Source organism: Scyliorhinus torazame, chromosome 2 (genome assembly GCF_047496885.1).
Source record: "Scyliorhinus torazame isolate Kashiwa2021f chromosome 2, sScyTor2.1, whole genome shotgun sequence".
Lineage (NCBI taxonomy): Eukaryota > Metazoa > Chordata > Chondrichthyes > Carcharhiniformes > Scyliorhinidae > Scyliorhinus > Scyliorhinus torazame.
The window spans coordinates 317,515,533-317,533,168 of NC_092708.1; the positions used below are offsets into that span (position 1 = coordinate 317,515,533).

The following is a 17,636-nucleotide window of genomic DNA, read 5'->3' on the forward strand; positions in this document are numbered from 1 at the left end:
TCTGACTCCACACAGCAAACATTCACTGATTCACAAAATTGTTATGGCGCAGGTGGTGGTCATTCGGCCCATCGTACCCGGTATATCTTTGTACTAACAGCACAAAAGAAATAGATTGCTGATTCACATAGCTTGAATGCATCAACGGTTTATTAAATAAGTCGTCACCGTACAAAGGCTGGTACTAGAAGTATAGAATCCCTAGTGTAAAGGAGGTAATTCAGCCATCACGTCTGCACTCAATCTCTGACAGAGCACCCTATCCCGGCCCATACCCCCACCCAACCTGCACATCCTTGGATAGTAAAGGGACAATTTCAGCATGGCCAATCCACTTAACCTGCACATCTTTGGCTTTCGACTAAGGGCAAATGCAGCCAATGATGTCACAAATGTCACATGACTCGGTTCTGAAACAGACATTTTGCACACAACTACAATAACCCACATGTATAACATTCCTCTCCCTTAACGTCCAACACAATGACTAGTATATTAACAATTACATATATGAACAAGTGTAAGTATCAAATTATTACATTGCAATAACATAGTTAATAAGATAAATGATCAGGTCGGCATCTGTTTCTCTCTGGTTGCCTGCGCACTTCTGAGACTTTGTTATTTTCAACCTTAGATATCTCTAGTAGATGTCTCTACCCTGGAAGGTGTTACAGTAAAAACCTAGATGATATATTGATAACTGGCACCAATGATTAAGAACACCAATAGTCACAGATTTGTGTGGTCCAGAAGTAGCTGTTAAGGGCCTGTGGTCCATCAGCAAAGTGAAGTGAGCACCATACAGGTATTGGTGAGATTTCTGTACACCAAATATACTCAGTGCCTCCTCCTCCAACTAAGCGCAGTTTGATTCTGCACTTGTTAACGTAGGAGATTAAAAAGCTGTTGGTCAGGGCAGCACGGTGGCGCAGTGGGTTAGCCCTGCTGCCTCACGGCGCCGAGGTCCCAGGTTCGATCTCGGCTCTGGGTCACTGTCCGTGTGGAGTTTGCACATTCTCCCCGGGTTTGTGTGGGTTTCGCCCCCACAAGCCAAAGATGTGCAGGCTAGGTTGATTGGCCATGCTAAATTGCCCCCGAATTGGAAAAAATGAATTGGGTACTCTTAAATTTAATTTTTAAAAAGTTGTTGGTCTTTCTTCCCCTGAAGGTAGTATATGTGACAGCACCACTCCAACATACGGCAAAGCATCACAGTCAAATTGTAATGGTAACTTTGTGTTGAAATGTACCAACACTTCTGACTTCTTCAGTGCTTCTTTTTAGGATTCATTTGCTTTTTTGCATTCTGATGCCCACTGCCCAGCCTGTTTTACACAGAACAAGATACTTAACTGTTTCAATAGGGTTGCCAGATTCTGGACAAAGTTTCCATCGTACTTGATTCTCCCTAGGAATGGCCTAATTTGAGTGACATTCATTGGTCGTGGAGCCTCCATAATAGCTTCCATATTTTGTAGGTACTTTGTGTAGACCCTTAATATCAATTACATGTCCTGGATATTGTATGGACGTGTGAAAGAAATCACATTTATCGTCCCTGACACGAAGCCGGTGCATTTGAAGGCGTTTCAGTGTGGCTTCTAAGCATTCTTGATCATTGATGTTGGTTATCAAAGCTCAACTAGTTAACACTGTACTATTATGGGCCAGGGTTTAGAGAACACCAAAATATATTATGGCGTTCACCTGACCCACAACTTTTAATAGATTTTGGTTATGGGGAGCACAAGGGCCCACTTTACAGGTGTGATGCAACAGAGAACTAAAAGTATTTTTAAACAAAAACAATGTTTATTCTACGAATCCAGTTAACATTTTTTAAACACACAGTAAACAGTTTATCAACTACCAATCCTGATAACCCCCCAAAAGATACAGTACTCTGTTATGGGCCAGGGTTCAGAGAACCCCAAAGTGTATCATGGAGTTCACCTGACCCACAACTTTTAATAGATTGTGGTATGGGGAGCACACGGCCCACTATACAGGTGTGGTACAGCAGAAATGGAAAAGTATTTTTTAAAGCAAAACAATGTTTATTCTATGAACTCAAGTTAACCTTTTTAAAACATACAGTGAATATCTTAGCAACCATTAATTCAAATACAACCCCCAAAGACTACAACACTAAGTAATCCTTTAAGCTTTCCTTTTAACATCCATACGACTTAAAAACAAAACCTTTAACAGAAGCACATCAGGTTAAAGTCACTACTGAAAACATTTATAATTCTGAATTCACCAAATGATCAAGCGATAGTCTTTTCATGGCAGAGAGAACAGCAGTACAGCTGCTGTGTCTGGCTTCAGCTCCAACGCTGAAAATGAAACAAAAAACACACCCTGCAGCAAACAGCCTAAAACAAAAGTAAAAAGCTGACAGACAGCCCAGCTCCACCCACACTCTGACATCACTGATAAACACCCATTTCTTAACGGTACATTTCTTAAACACCCATTTCTTAAAGGTACATTTCTTAAAGGTACTCTCACATGACAACTCTATAGGTATCCCCTATTCTAGCAACATCCATAAGTTAACCCCTTTTTACAAAGACAGCAGGTTTAAATTCTCTACAGAAACAGGTATTTCTTTGAAATCATCAAGTGATCAGGAGACATTCTTTTTCATGCAGCTCTCCAACTGAAAGTGAAACTAAGACACCCTGCAGCTCCCAGCTCAAAACGAAAGTAAAAAGACAGACAGCTCAGCTCCACCCACACACTGACATCACTGCAGCTATTTGATAAACACCCATTTCGTAAAGGTACATCCACCTGACAGTACCCCCTGTAAGCCACTAAGGATCTGATCCATTGTTGAAATTAAGCTGGTGCTGATGTTATTCCAAAAGGCAATCTCTTGTAGCGGAATAGGCCTTTGTGAGTGATGATGGTGAGCAGGTGTTGAGATTCAGCTGCCATACTCATTTGCAGGAAGATCTGTGATAGGTCAATCTTGCTGAACGTCTGTATTGCTGCTAGGTCTGTGAACAAATCCCCAAATCAATAGTAGCGGGTATTGATCCATGCATAGAACCAGACTGTAGTCTTAAAACCTCCACAGATACAAATTGTACCGTCCTGCTTCATGACAGGTACAATAGGGGTCGCCCAGTCACTAGTAATGATGGGTTCATAGACTCCTGTTTCCACAAGTCTGGAGTAGTTCCGATTTCACTTTTGGAACTACAGCAGAAAGTACTGCTCTAGCCTCGAGACATTTCAATTGCCTATTTTCCTTAATCTTCAGGGACACTTGTACTCTTTTCACGGACCCCAGTGTGTCTTCAAGAACATTGCTATATTTATCCATGATGGTCCATAAATCCAACTCTGAATCAACTAAGCTGTTTACAGCGCTCCAGTTCAGTTTAATTCTTTCCAGCCAAGACGCTGTCGAAAGAGAGTTGGAAAACTTCTTTGACCATACAGAGCGGTAGCTCTGTAGATTGTCCACTTACCCCAACCTTGACTTTGACACATTCTCTGAGGCATTATTTCCTCAGTATAGGTCCTCAAGATCACATCTTCTGGCTTCAAAGGCAAGTGATCATATTTCTGCTTGTAGATGGTCTCAGTAACCAGTAAGATGACAGCCCCCTTATCAACCTCCATTGTGAAAGGTTGTCCATTCAACTTAGGGACTACCCAAAAACAGTGTGAACCACCCTGGACTGAGTGTATGTTCAGCTTCATTCATCAGAATGAAGTAGCTTCACTGCGGTTGTTGTTCTTTCCTTCCACATTTTAAATGTTCTTAGTTGAATTCATTTTGTTCCTTGCTTTAAATTAATTGTCTTCCTTTGAGCGTTCTTCCCTGCAGAAGTTATTTTACTCCAGCAAGCTCTGCTGTGCGGTCAGTTCTGCCACAATTTTCACAGATAGCCAGTCAGCCTGTAAATGGCCCATTTTTGTACAGCAATGTCATCCTGATGCTGAGTAGATTTCTGGGCAGCAGTCCCCGTTTATGGATCCTTGTGCTTGCTCTGAGCTGAGAACCCTCCTTAGCCGCGAGTTCCACGGAAACTAAAATATCTAATGCAGTCTTCAGACTTCAATCTAATTCCAATAAAAAACTTCTCTGAATAGCCTCATTTTTCAAACCACAAATCAAACGATCTTACGATGTGCCATTAAATGAGTCGTTAAATTTACAAACTCTGCAAGCCATTGGAGGGTTGTGGCGATCTGTGGAATATTTCCCCCTTCTAACTGATTCCTTCGATGAAATTGGAATCTCTCCACAATAATTAACGGCTTTGGTGGATAATGGTCTTCTAATATTTTAACCAATTCTCAAGTCATAGAACATAGAACAGCACAGCACAGTACAGGCCCTTCAGCCCACGATGTTGTGCCGACCACTTATCCTAATCTAAGATCAACCTAACATACACCCCTTCAATTTACTGCTGTCCATGTGCCTGTCCAAGAGTCGCTTAAATGTCCCTAGTGACTCTGACTCCACCACCTCCACTGGCAGTGCATTCCACGCACCCACCACTCTGTGTAAAGAACCGACCTCTGACATTGCCCCTATACCTTCCTCCAATCACCTTAAAATGATGTCCCCCCGTGACAGCCATTTCCGCCCCAGGGAAAAGTCTCTCGCTATCCACGCCTTTCATCACCTTACGAAGTCTTACAACACCAGGTTAAAGTCCAACAGGTTTGTTTCGATGTCACTAGCTTTCGGAGCGCTGCTCCTTCCTCAGGTGAATGAAGAGGTCTGTTCCAGAAACACGTATATAGACAAATTCAAAGATGCCAAACAATGTTAGGAATGCGACCATTCCTAGGAGGGTCACCTCAGCACTTCGCTTTACCGCAAACCCACGGATAACCTCATGATGCTCCACTTCTCCAGCTTCCACCCTAAACACATTAAAGAAGCCATCCCCTATGGACAAGCGCTCCGTATACACAGGATCTGCTCAGACGAGGAGGAGCGTAACAGACATCTACAGACGTTGAAAGATGCCCTCGTACGAACGGGATATGGCACTCGACTCATCGATCGACAGTTCCAACGCGCCACAGCGAAAAACCGGACCGACCTCCTCAGAAGACAAACATGGGACACAACCGACAGAATACCCTTCGTCGTCCAGTACTTCCCCGGAGCGGAGAAACTACCTCATCTTCTTCACAGCCTTCAACACGTCATTGATGATGATGAACATCTTGCCAAGGTCATCCCCACACCCCCACTACTTGCCTTCAAACAACCGCGCAACCTCAAACGAACCATTGTTTGCAGCAAACTACCCAGTCTTCAGAACAGTGACCACGACACCACACAACCCTGTCATGGCAATCTCTGCAAGACGTGCCAGATCATCGACATGGATACCACTATTACACGTGAGAACACCACCCACCAGGTACGCGGTACATACTTGTGCGACTCGGCCAACGTTGTCTACCTCATACTCTGCAGGAAAGGATGTCCCGAAGCGTGGTACATTGGAGAGACCATGCAGACGCTGCGACAACGAACGAACGGACATCGCGCAACAATCACCAGGCAGGAATGTTCCCTTCCAGTCGGGGAACACTTCAGCAGTCAAGGGCATTCAGCCTCTGATCTCCGGGTAAGCGTTCTCCAAGGCGGCCTTCAGGACCCGCGACAACGCAGAATCGCCGAGCAGAAACTTATAGCCAAGTTCCGCACACATGAGTGCGGCCTCAACCGGGACCTGGGATTCATGTCGCATTACATTCATCCCCCACCATCTGGCCTGCGAAATCCTACCAACTGTCCTGGCTTGATACAATTCACACCTCTTTAACCTGGGATTACCCCATCTCTGGATCTGTAAGGATTTAATCACCTGCTAATGGTCGCATTCCTAGCATTGTTTGGCATCTTTGAATTTGTCTATATATGTGTTTCTGGAACAGACCTCTTCATTCACCTGAGGAAGGAGCAGTGCTCCGAAAGCTAGTGACATCGAAACAAACCTGTTGGACTTTAACCTGGTGTTGTAAGACTTCATACTGTGCTCACCCCAGTCCAACGCTGGCATCTCCACATCATTTCATCACCTTGTACACCTCTATCAAGTCACCTCTCGTCCTTCTATGCTCCAGTGAGAAAAGCCCTAGCTCCCTCAACCTTTCCTCATAAGACATGCCTGCCAGTCCAGGCAGCATCCTGGTAAATCTCCTCTGCACCCTCTCCAAGGCATCCACATCCTTCCTATAATGAGGCGACCAGAACTGGACACAATATTCCAAGGTGTCTTATCCCCAGGTTTCTCAGGCTGAACAGAGCTTCTTAACAAATTGAAAGTTTTGCTTCCAATTGTACTGAGGAATGCAGGGACCTTAATATCTTCTGAAATCTTATTGGCTAGGATACAATAATGGACTCTTTGAGTATGATTTCCAATTCTTTGAGTCTTCATCAAATGAGCCCATTGCACCAAAGTATCCTAACATTTTTCACGGTATTGGAATATTCTCCTAGCTTCCCTTAAATTACTGGTCCAGTAAAATAAAGTTGAATTTCTAATTTGTAGCAGCTTTCAAAGCAGAATCTTTTGTTCTCTGCCACATTCTACTGTACTGCATGTGGCAAGCTCTGCAGCTAGAACTCCTCAGGTTGCCCGGTTAAAATCAGTGTGGACACTTCTTTTGAATTTTTGCCCCATAAACCTTACCAGTTCCAATGCCAGGTGCGCTTTCTGACCTCCTGCTAATCTGTTGATTGATCTCTTGAAGCAGCTCAACTATTTTACATTCATCATTGAAGTTCAACTATTTCTCTTTCTTCTGAAAAGATTTGTTCTTCGTCACCAGTTTTATTTTTGAAACTGTTGTTTCTTTGTACTAACAGCACAAAAGAAATAGAGTGCAGATGCACATGGGTTGAATGCAACATTAATAGAGATACATTAAATAGGTCTTCAATGCACAAAGGCTAATACTAGACTACGGACAAAAGCCTACAAAGTAGCTAATGATGTCACATGTCATGTGACTTGGTTCTTAAAGAGACATTACACACATTTCCAAAACACACATATATACCAGCATGGTAGCACAAGTGGCTAGCACTGTGGCTTCACAGCACCAGGGTCCCAGGTTTGATTCCCGACTTGGGTCACTGTCTATGCGGAGTCCGCACATTCTCCCAGTGTCTCTGTGGGTTTCCTCCCACAATCCAAAGACGTGCAGGATAAGTGGATTGGCAATGCTAAATTGCCCTTAGTGTCCAAAAAGGTTAGAAGAGGTTATTGGGTTACGGGGATAGGGTGGAAGTGAAGGCTTAAGTGGGTCGGTGCAGACTCGATGGGCCGAATGGCCTCCTTCTGCACTCTATGTTCTATAACAGTACCTGCAACGGCTCTCCAAAATGGCATTATGACAATGCTATTTTCTCTGTATCCTGGCACATTGATTCTAATTAAATAATCATTGGGTGCCCCCTTGAATGCTTTGATTGAATCTGTCTCCACCATACTTCCAGGTAGTGCATTCCAGGCCCGAGCCACTCGTGTGAAAAGTTTTTTTTTCAAATTGTATTTGCTTCTTTTGCAAATCACTTTAAATATGTGCCCCCTCATTCTCAATCCTTTTGCGAGTGTGGACAGTTTCTTCCTGTCTACTCTGTCCAGTCCCCTCATGGTTTTGAACACCTCAATCAAATCTCCTCTTAGCTTTCTTCTCCCCAAGGAGAACAGTCCCAACCTCTCCAATCTATACTCATAACTGAAGTTTCTTATCCCTGGAACCATTCTTGTAAACCTCTTCAGCACGCTCATGAATGCATTCACATCTTTCCTATAGTGTGCCGCCCAAATACACAATACTCCAGCTGAGGTCTAACTAGTGTCTTGCATAAGTTCAGCATATCCTCCTTGCTCTTGTACTCTAAAGTCCTAATAAAGCCCAGAAAACTGTATGCTTTATTAACTCTCTCTCCACCTGTCCTGGTACCTTCAATGATCTATGCACATATACACCCAGGTCCTTCTGCTCTTGCACCCCATTAAGAACTGTACCCCTCATTTTATTGCATTAAAATTTTTTTTTAGAGTACCCAATTATTTTTTCCCCAATTGTGGGCAAATTTAGCATTGCCAATCCACCTATCCTGCGCATCTTTGCATTGTGGGGATGAGACCCACGCAGACATAGAACATTACAGTGCAGTACAGGCCCTTCGACCCTCGATGCTGCGCCAACCTGTGAAACCACTCTAAAGCTCATCTACACTATTCCCTTATTGTCCATATGTCTATCCAATGACCATTTGAATGCCCTTAGTGTTGGCGAGTCCACTACTGTTGCAGGCAGGGCATTCCACGCCCTTACTACTCTCTAAAGAACCTAACTCTGACATCTGTCCTATATCTATCTCCCCTCAATTTAAAGCTATGTCCCCTCATGCTAGACATCACCATCCGAGGAAAAAGGCTCTCACTGTCCACCCTATCCAATCCTCTGATCATCTTGTATGCCTCAATTAAGTCACCTCTTAACCTACTTCTCTGTAACGAAAACAGCCTCAAGTCCCTCAGCCTTTCCTCATAAGATCTTCCCTCCATGCCAGGCAACATTCTGGTAAATCTCCTCTGCACCCTTTCCAATGCTTCCACATCCTTCCTATAATGCGGCGACCAGAATTGCACGCAATACTCCAAATGCGGCCGCACCAGAGTTTTGTACAGCTGCAACATGACCTCATGGTTCCACAACTCAATCCCTCTACCAATAAAAGCTAACACACCATACGCCTTCTTAACAACTCTCTCAACCTGGGTGGCAACTTTCAGGGATCTATGTACATGGTCACCGAGATCTCTCTGCTCATCCACACTGCCAAGAATCTTACCATTAGCCCAGTACTCGGTCTTCCTGTTATTCCATCCAAAATGAATCACCTCACACTTTTCTGCATTAAACTCCATTTCCCACCTCTCAGCCCAGCGCTGCAGCTTATCTATGTCCCTCTGTAACTTATAACATCCTTCCGCACTGTCCACAACTCCACCGACTTTAGTGTCATCTGCAAATGTACTCACCCATCCTTCTACGCCCTCCTCCAGGGCGTATAAAAATAACAAACAGCAGTGGCCCCAAAACAGATCCTTGTGGTACACTACTAGTAACTGGACTCCATTCTGAACATTTCCCATCAACCACCACCCGGTGTCTTCTTCCAGCTAGCCAATTTCTGTTCCAAACTGCTAATTCACCCTGAATCCCATGCCTCCGTATTTTCTGCAGTAGCCTACAGTGGGAACCTTATCAAACGCTTTACTGAAATCCATATACACCACATCAACTGCTTTACCTTCATCGACCTGTTTGGTCACCTTCTCAAGGAACTCAATAAGGTTTGTGAGGCACGACCTACCCTTCACAAAACCGTGTTGACTATCTCTAATCAAATTATTCCTTTCCAGATGATTATACATCCTATCTCTTATAAACCTTTCCAAGATTTTGCCCACAACAGAAGTAAGGCTCACTGGTCTATTGTTACTGGGGTTATCTCTACTCCCCTTTTTGAACAAGGGGACAACATTTGCTATCCTCCAGTCTTCTGGCACTATTCCTGTAGACAAAGATGACTTAAAGATCAAAGCCAAAGGCTCAGCAATCTCCTCCCTAGCTTCCCACAGAATCCCAGGATAAATCCCATCTGGCCCAGAAGACTTGTCTATTTTCACACTTTCCAGAATTGCTAACACCTCCTCCTTATGAACCTCAAGCCCCATTAGTCTAGCAGCCTGAATCTCAGTATACTCCTCGACAACACTGTCTTTTTCCTGTGTGAAAAATACATGGGGCGAATGTGCAAACTCCACACTGACAGTGACCTGGGGCCGGGATTGAACCCAGGTCCTCAGGGCCGTGAGGCAATAGTGCTAACCACTGCGCCACCTATTGTACCCCTTATTTTATATTGCCTGTCCATGTTTTTCCTACCAAAATGCATTACCTCACTTTTCCGTATTGAATGTCACCTGAAGCCTATATGCCATTCCACCAACTTGTCTATGTCCTTTTGAAGTTCCACATGGTCTTCTTCACAGTTTACAATGCTTCCAAGTTTTGTTACATCCGCAAACTTTGAAATTATTCCCCTGCACACCAAGATTTTGATCATCAATATACATCAGAAAAAGGATGACTCGTGGGGAACTCCACTACAAACATTCCTTCAGCCAAGAAAATATTAATTGACCATTACTCTGTTTCCTATTACTCAGCCAATTTTGTGTCCAAGTTGCAACTATTCCTTTTATTCCACGAGCTATAACTTTTCTCACAAATCTGTTATGTGGCACTGAATATAATGCCTTTGTAGGTGTCACAGTTGCTAACGCTGCTGCCTTAGTGTCAGGGACTCGGGTTCAATTCCGTCCTTGGGTGACTGTCTGTGTGGAGTTTGCACATTCTCCCCATCTGTGTGTGGGTTTCCTCCGGTTTTCTCCCACAATCCAAAGACGGGCGGGTTAGGTGAATTTGCCATGCTAAATTGTCCCTTTGTGTACAAAGATGTGCAGGTTAGGTGGGGTTACAGGGACAGGGTGGGGGAATGGGCCTAGGTAGAGTGCCCTTTCAATGGGTTGGCGCAGACACGATGGGCTGAACTGCCTCCTTCTGCACTGTGGGGATTCTATGACACAAGTCCATGTACACCACATCAACAACATTCTCCTCATCGACCCTTTCTGTTAGCTCCTCAAAAAATTCCAGCAAGTTAGTTAAACATGATATCTCCATTAGAAATCCATGCTGGCTCTTCCTAATCAACTCACATTTTCCATGTGACTACTAATTCTATATTTTTCCATGTGTGGTTCTCTCTGTGCCCAAGCAATTGATTAGCTATGGCCGAAATGTTGCACGAACATAGCAACAATATACTTTAATGTAGTATCTCTAGCAGTGAATTGGTGCCCCATAGTGTTTTGCTGAAATCCATATAAATTGCATCAACTGCACTACCTTCAACTACAACCCCTGGTCACCTCCTCAAAAAAAAATCAATCACATTTTGATCCCTGATCAAACCAATAATTTCTCTACCACTGACTTGAGATTCACAGGTCTGTGGATCTCAGAAAAAATAACTTTGCAGAATCACAGAGACATCAGTCAAGCAAAGTCAAACTTTCTCCACCTGTGTCAACACTCACTCATTTAACCCTCTTATAAGTTTCTGAGCTCTCAAGCATACATAATGAGGCTGGTAATGCTGCTGATGTGGTGTACATGAACTTACAGTACACCACATCAATAGCAATACCCTCATCGTGCCTCAATAGCAACGTGCCTCAATAACTACCGTCTGGTGGCCCTGACATCGATTGTAAAGAAGTGCTTCGAGAGGTCAGGAGGCACACAACTCCATATTCTTAGGACGCCTAGATCCACTGCAATTTGTATACCGCCGCAACCGGTCCACAACAGACGCTATCTCCCTGGCCCTACACTCATCCCGAGAGCATCTCGACAACAAGGACTCCCACATCAGACTCCTATTTATTGACTACAGCTCCGCCTTTAACACCATAATCTCAGCCAAGCTCAAATCAAAGCCCCAAAACCTAGGACTTAGCTCCTCACTCTGCAACTGGATCCTCGACTTTCTGACCCACAGGTCACAATCAGTAAGAATAAACAACAACACCTGCTCCACAACAGTCCTCAATACCGGGGCCCCGCAAGGCTGCGTACTTAGCCCCCTACTATAGTCCCTATACACACACGACTGCGCGGCAAAATTTGGCTCCAACTCTATCTACAAGTTTGTTGACGACACGACCATAAGTGGGTCGGATCTCGAACAACGACCGAGTCAGAATACAGGAGGGAGATAGAGAACAAGTGGTGCAAAGACAACAATCTCTCTCTCAATGCCAGCAAAACAAAAGAGCTGGTCATTGACTACAGGAAGCAAAGTACTGTACACATACCAGTCTGCATCAACAGGGCCGAGGTGAAGATGGTTAACAGTTTAAAATTCCTAGGTATGCACATCACCAAACTTCCGTCCTCGCCCACCCACGTCGACACTCCCACCAAGAAAGCACAACAGCACCTAGACTTCCTCAGGAAACTAAGTAAATTCGGCATGCACACATTGACTCTTACAACTTTTACAGGTGCACCATAGAAAGCATCCTATCTGGCTGCACCACAGCCTGGTATGGCAACTGCTCGGCCAAAGACCGCAAGAAACTTCAGAGAGTCGTGAACACAGCCCAGTCCATCACACAAACCCACCTCCCACTGCCTTGGGAAAGCGGGCAGCACAATCAAAGACCCCTCCCATCCGGCTTACTCACTCTTCCAACATTTTCTATTGGGCAGGAGATACAAATGTCTGAGAACACGCACTAACAGATTCAAAAACAGCTTCTTCCCCACTGTTACTAGACTCCTAAACGACCCTCTATGGACTGACCTCATCCGATGCTTCACCCGATGCCAGTGTTTATGTAGTTACATTGTGTACCTTGTGTTGCCCTATTACATATTTTCTTTTCATGTACTAAATGATTTGTTTGAGCTGCATGCAGAAAAATACTTTTCAATGTACCTCGGTACATGTGACAATAAACAAATCCAATCAAGCCTCTCCAAAACTTAAGATTTGTCCCTGACAAATCTGTGCTGACTTTCCCTTAATTAAACTGCGTTTTCCCATTTTGTCCTGATGATCACCACCATAAGACAGAGGAGCAGAATTATGCCACTCGGCCCATCGAGTCTGCTCCGCCATTCAATCATGGCTGATATTTTCTCATCCCCATTCTCCTCCCTTCTCCCCATAACCCCTGACCCCCTTATTAATCAAGAACCTATCTATCTCTCTCTTAAAGTTTACCACCACTTATCTTTACACCGTTTTTTGAGAAGGGTGTAAAATTTGCCATTCTGCACTCGAGTCCGTAAGAGGCTGGAAAAGAATAACCCGCAGCTCCTCACTTTCCAACTCACTTCCCTCAAATCTCATCCAGCCATGGTGCCTTATCAAATTTGAGTAGTGTACCCAACACCTCTCTTTTACTCCTTTTTATCAATTTAATCCCCTCTTATCGATTTATTCCCTCTTTATCAACTTGTCTGAATTATTTCCACCATAACCTGGACAGAATCTGCTTCCTTGATAAAGACAGATGCGAAGTACCGTGACAGATTCACCCAGGATTATTATTCAACTGTTTCGGGCACCAGTGGATCTGAAAGCGACTCTGAATTTCACTTGAGATTGTTATTTTTCTAGGCACAGGCCGGAGAGCTCTACGCCGGCGATAGTGCTCCACAGGAGCCTCCTTAGACCCTCTCCATCCAACTCTGCCAGTAGAACCTCGCATCCCTTTCCCCCGACTCACTTCGTGTAGGCGGCTCCCAGGTCGATGACAACCGCCGTCTTCTCGCCGCCGGTGCCCAGACCCTCAAACAGCGGCATCCTCCTCCTCGCCCTGAGCCTCCGCTGCTCGCGCTAGGCCGCAAGCCCCACCCACACAACCCCTTCACTGACATCATCCATTGCACAGACGGGCCTTCAGGGTGCCTGATTCAGTGTAGCACTTTTTTTTTCTCTCTGTGAAGCAAACATAACGCGGCTCTACTGATTTGTCTCTATTTAATGTAGATCGTCGAGTAATTGGGCCAAAAAAAAATGATAAAATGCCAAACAACTTGTCGGGCACTTGATTAGGCTGAGCAGTCCGTGAGAAGCCCGAAGCTTCGACTTGTCGGGGCCGAAGCACTGGGGGCGGGACGAGGGGGCGGGGCTAGGGGGGGACGACACGGAGCAGGGGCGGGGCTACGTATCGCGGACGCGGGCCTGGAAGACTCGAGGCGGGGCTAAGAGGACTGGGGCGGGGCTGAACGAACTGGGGCGGGGCTGAGAGAACTGGGAGAGGGCGAAAGGAAACGGGGCGGGGCTGAACGAACTGGGGCGGGGCCCCCGCTTTGCGTCCAGGGCGCTGGGTGTGGATCTGTCAAGTGTGCGGTCTGTGCCCCACTGACTTGACGTGTGGAAGTTAGGAGTTTGTATTGTGGGATAAGCGGAAGGTCGGTCAGCAGCAGCAGCAACAACCTTGGGGTGGGGGGGGGGGGGGTGTGGAGGAGGGAAAGGGGGGACTGCCTGGGAGGGTGGATGAGCAAGAGATAACATGAAGGGTTGGGGAAACTGGCACGTACGGGTGAGGGCCAGTAAAGCTGTGTAAATATATCATTTTGCCATGTATATATCTTGCCCTGCGCGATTTCTCGTTTTTTTTTGTTACGAGGGGGGGGGGGTTATTGTTTGTAAGGGAGAAAAATTGTGTTAAAAAACTTTAATAAATATATATTTAAAAAAAATATATTGTGGGATGGATGAGTGTGAGTGGCTTGTGGGAATATAATCAATTAGTTGCACGGCAATAATAAGTTACGAGTATGTTCTGTTTAGAAACATTTCTAGTATGAATTTAAAAGGAGCCATGTTCTGTCTTGAACTGAAACCCAGTGCAGCTCCTGCAGTTTCACAAATAAAAAGAGAAAATGGACTACAGCACAGCGGCACAGTTAGCACTGCTGCTTCACGGCGCCGAGGTCCCAGGTTCGATCCCGGCTCTGGATCACTGTCCGTGTGGAGTTTGCACATTCTCCCCGTGTTTGCGTGGGTTTTGCCCCCACAACCCAATGATGTGCAGAGTAGGTGGGTTGGCCACGCTAAATTGCCCCTTAATTGGAAAAAATGAATTGGGCACTCTAAAATTATTGTGGTGAAATGTATTCACCAGATGTGGTGCCTGCGTAACCTTTAACCTTTAAGGATTGAGCTGGAACCCCGGTGGGCTCCGCCTCCCCCCAGGATGGTATATAGTCCTGCGCCCAGTGGGTGGCGCTCATTTGTACAGAAGTCCCTGGCAGTTCTTTGTGTAATAAAGCCTTCGTTCACTTGTTCATATGGTCTCGCTGTGAATTAATGGTATATCATTTATAAAAAAAGAGAAAATGGATGAGAAAAGACCTCCCAAGCAGATGCTTCCTATGAGTCTCACTCCATCTGTATGTTGCTCTCGAGGTGACTGGGGGGGGGGAGGGGCGGGGCGGCAGAGGGGCGATGAGACTGTTGTGGAATTTGTCTTTGCAAAGAAGGTCTGGAGAGAGATGAGGTTTTTGTCGAGATTCATCCCGAGCAGCTCCGTGACACAGAACTCTGTGCTCCTCAGGCTGATCCCAGGGACGCACACAGAGACATACAGTGTGGTGTTGAGTGCTCTGAGGTACAGATGAACCAACACGGTTGCGATTGGTACAACGCAGTTTTATTCCAACTTGTTATTTACAGATCTGTCTTGGTACTCAGCACGTGGTGACTGTGTGAGTGTCTCGTTAATCAGGTCCTGTCCTTGTCCTTGTCTCCAGATCGACTGTCCACCAGGTGTCGTGTTTCTTGTCTTATACTGTGTCTGCCCTTGTCTGTGATTGGCTGTCGTGTTATGTGTGCTAATTGGTCTGTTGGTCTGTCTATCATGATGTGTGTGTTTGAATATCATGACATCCCCCCCTTTTTTACAAGATTATGTGCCTACGTGGTTATAAATATGGATGTGTCCTGAGTGCAGCTAAAGGTGTGTGCGCGCGATATTTACAGCATGTACATGTGGCATAACTATTTACATGGGGCGGTGTCAGGTGTGGCATGCTAACGAGGTTGTACCATAACAAAAGAAGAAAAACTTTGAAGTGTGGTCCGGTCAAACAAGATCAGGAACGATAAAACAGTAACATGTTACAGTACAATAGTTGCTATACTTTGACGTGTGAACAGTCTCATAAGTCCAGTCTAGTAGGTTGGCGACGAATTCGGGTTGACCGCCTCAAGGGTGGGTCGAGAACCACAGGCTGAGGTGCGAGCCTGGCCACGGGTGGCGACAGAAGTGGCATGGTATATGGCAGCTCCACGAAGTCACTATCAGGAACCATTGGAGGACACGGCGTCTGTGTGTGGTTCCGTTGCGAGCGTGGAAGTAGGCGAAGGGCTCGCCGATTGCGCCTACGCACAGATCCATCCGTCATGCATACCAGGAACGAGCGGGGAGCCACGCGTCGGAGAACTTCGGCAGGTGCTGACCAGACACCGTTTGGTAGATGAATGCGGACTTTGTCTCCAGGGGCCAGGGGGGAAAGATCAGTTGCCCTTGCATCGTACGATCTCTTCTGGTGATCAAACTGCAGTTGCATTTTATGCAGTACCGGAGCATGGTCTGTTGTTGGTGCCAGGATGGAAGGCACAGTTGTTCTGAGGGTGCGACCCATCAGCAGCTGTGCTGGCGAGAGACCCGTGGCGAGCGGGGCCGAGCGATAGGCGAGCAGGGCGAGGTGAAAGTCCGATCCGGCAGCAGCAGCCTTGCAGAGGAGCCGCTTGGCAATGTGAACGCCCTTCTCCGCCTTTCCGTTGGACTGGGGATGCAGAGGGCTGATCGTCACGTGTGTGAAGCCATACGAGGCGGCAAAGGATGACCATTCGTGGCTGGCAAAACAAGGCCCATTGTCCGACATGACAGTCATCGGAATGCCGTGGCGAGAAAAGGTGTCTTTGCAGGCCCTGATGACAGCAGATGACGTCAGATCGTGTAGGCGTATGACTTCTGGGTAATTGGAGAAGTAGTCCATGATGATAACATAGTCCATGCCAAGCGCGTGAAATAGGTCGACACCCACCTTCGCCCAGGGAGACGTCACCAGCTCATGGGGCAGAAGCGTCTCAGGAGGTTGCGCCGGCTGAAACCTTTGGCAGGTTGTGCAGTTGAGCACCATGTTGGCAATATCGTCCCTGATGCCCAGCCAGCATACCGCCTCTCGGGCCCTCCGTCTGCACTTCTCGACCCCCAAGTGGCCTTCATGTATTTGATTGAGAACCATCTGGCGCATACTGTGCGGAATGACAATCCTGTCTAGCTTCAGAAGGATCCCATCAATGATGGCTAGGTCGTCCCATACGTTATAGAACTGCGGGCACTGTCCTTTGAGCCATCCTCCCGTCATGTGGCGCATCACTCGCTGTAAAGGGGGGTCGGCCGCTGTCTCTCGGCGGATGCGGGCCAGACTGGAGTCGTCAGCCGGCAGATTTGCCGCTGTCAAGGCCACCTGTGCCTCGACCTGACATACGAACCCCTCCGCATCTGGTGGCGTACTCACTGCTTGGGATAGGGCGTCCGCCACTATGAGGTCCTTCCCTGGAGTGTAGACCAGTTGGAAGTCATACCTCCTGAGTTTAAGTAGGATGCGCTGGAGGCGAGGGGTCATGTCGTTCAGGTCCTTGTTTATTATGCTGACCAGGGGGCGGTGGTCAGTTTCGACCGTGAATCGTGGAAGACCATATACATAATCGTGGAACTTGTCCAAACCGGTTAGCAAGCCCAGGCATTCTTTTTCGATTTGCGCATAGCGCTGCTCTGTGGGGGTCATAGCCCGTGATGCATAGGCAACCGGGGCCCATGACGACGTGTTATCCCTCTGCAGGAGCACTGCTCCAATGCCGGATTGGCTGGCATCAGTTGAGATTTTGGTGGGACGAGACGTGTCGAAGAACGCCAACACTGGTGCCGTAGTGAGTTTGCGTTTGAGCGCCTCCCATT

General features: G+C 46.4%; 1 protein-coding gene across 1 annotated transcript in view; it reads right to left on the bottom strand.

Annotated features, from left to right (window-relative positions):
• The window catches only part of actr10 (actin related protein 10), a 60,336-nt gene extending 46,604 nt beyond the window's left edge, over positions 1-13,732 (bottom strand). Inside the window, exon 1 of the mRNA XM_072489414.1 lies at positions 13,389-13,732. Coding sequence (XP_072345515.1) covers positions 13,389-13,465 — 77 coding nt within the window. The 5' untranslated portion in view covers positions 13,466-13,732. The remainder of the gene's footprint in view (positions 1-13,388) is intronic.
• Positions 13,733-17,636: the final 3,904 nt, after the last annotated feature.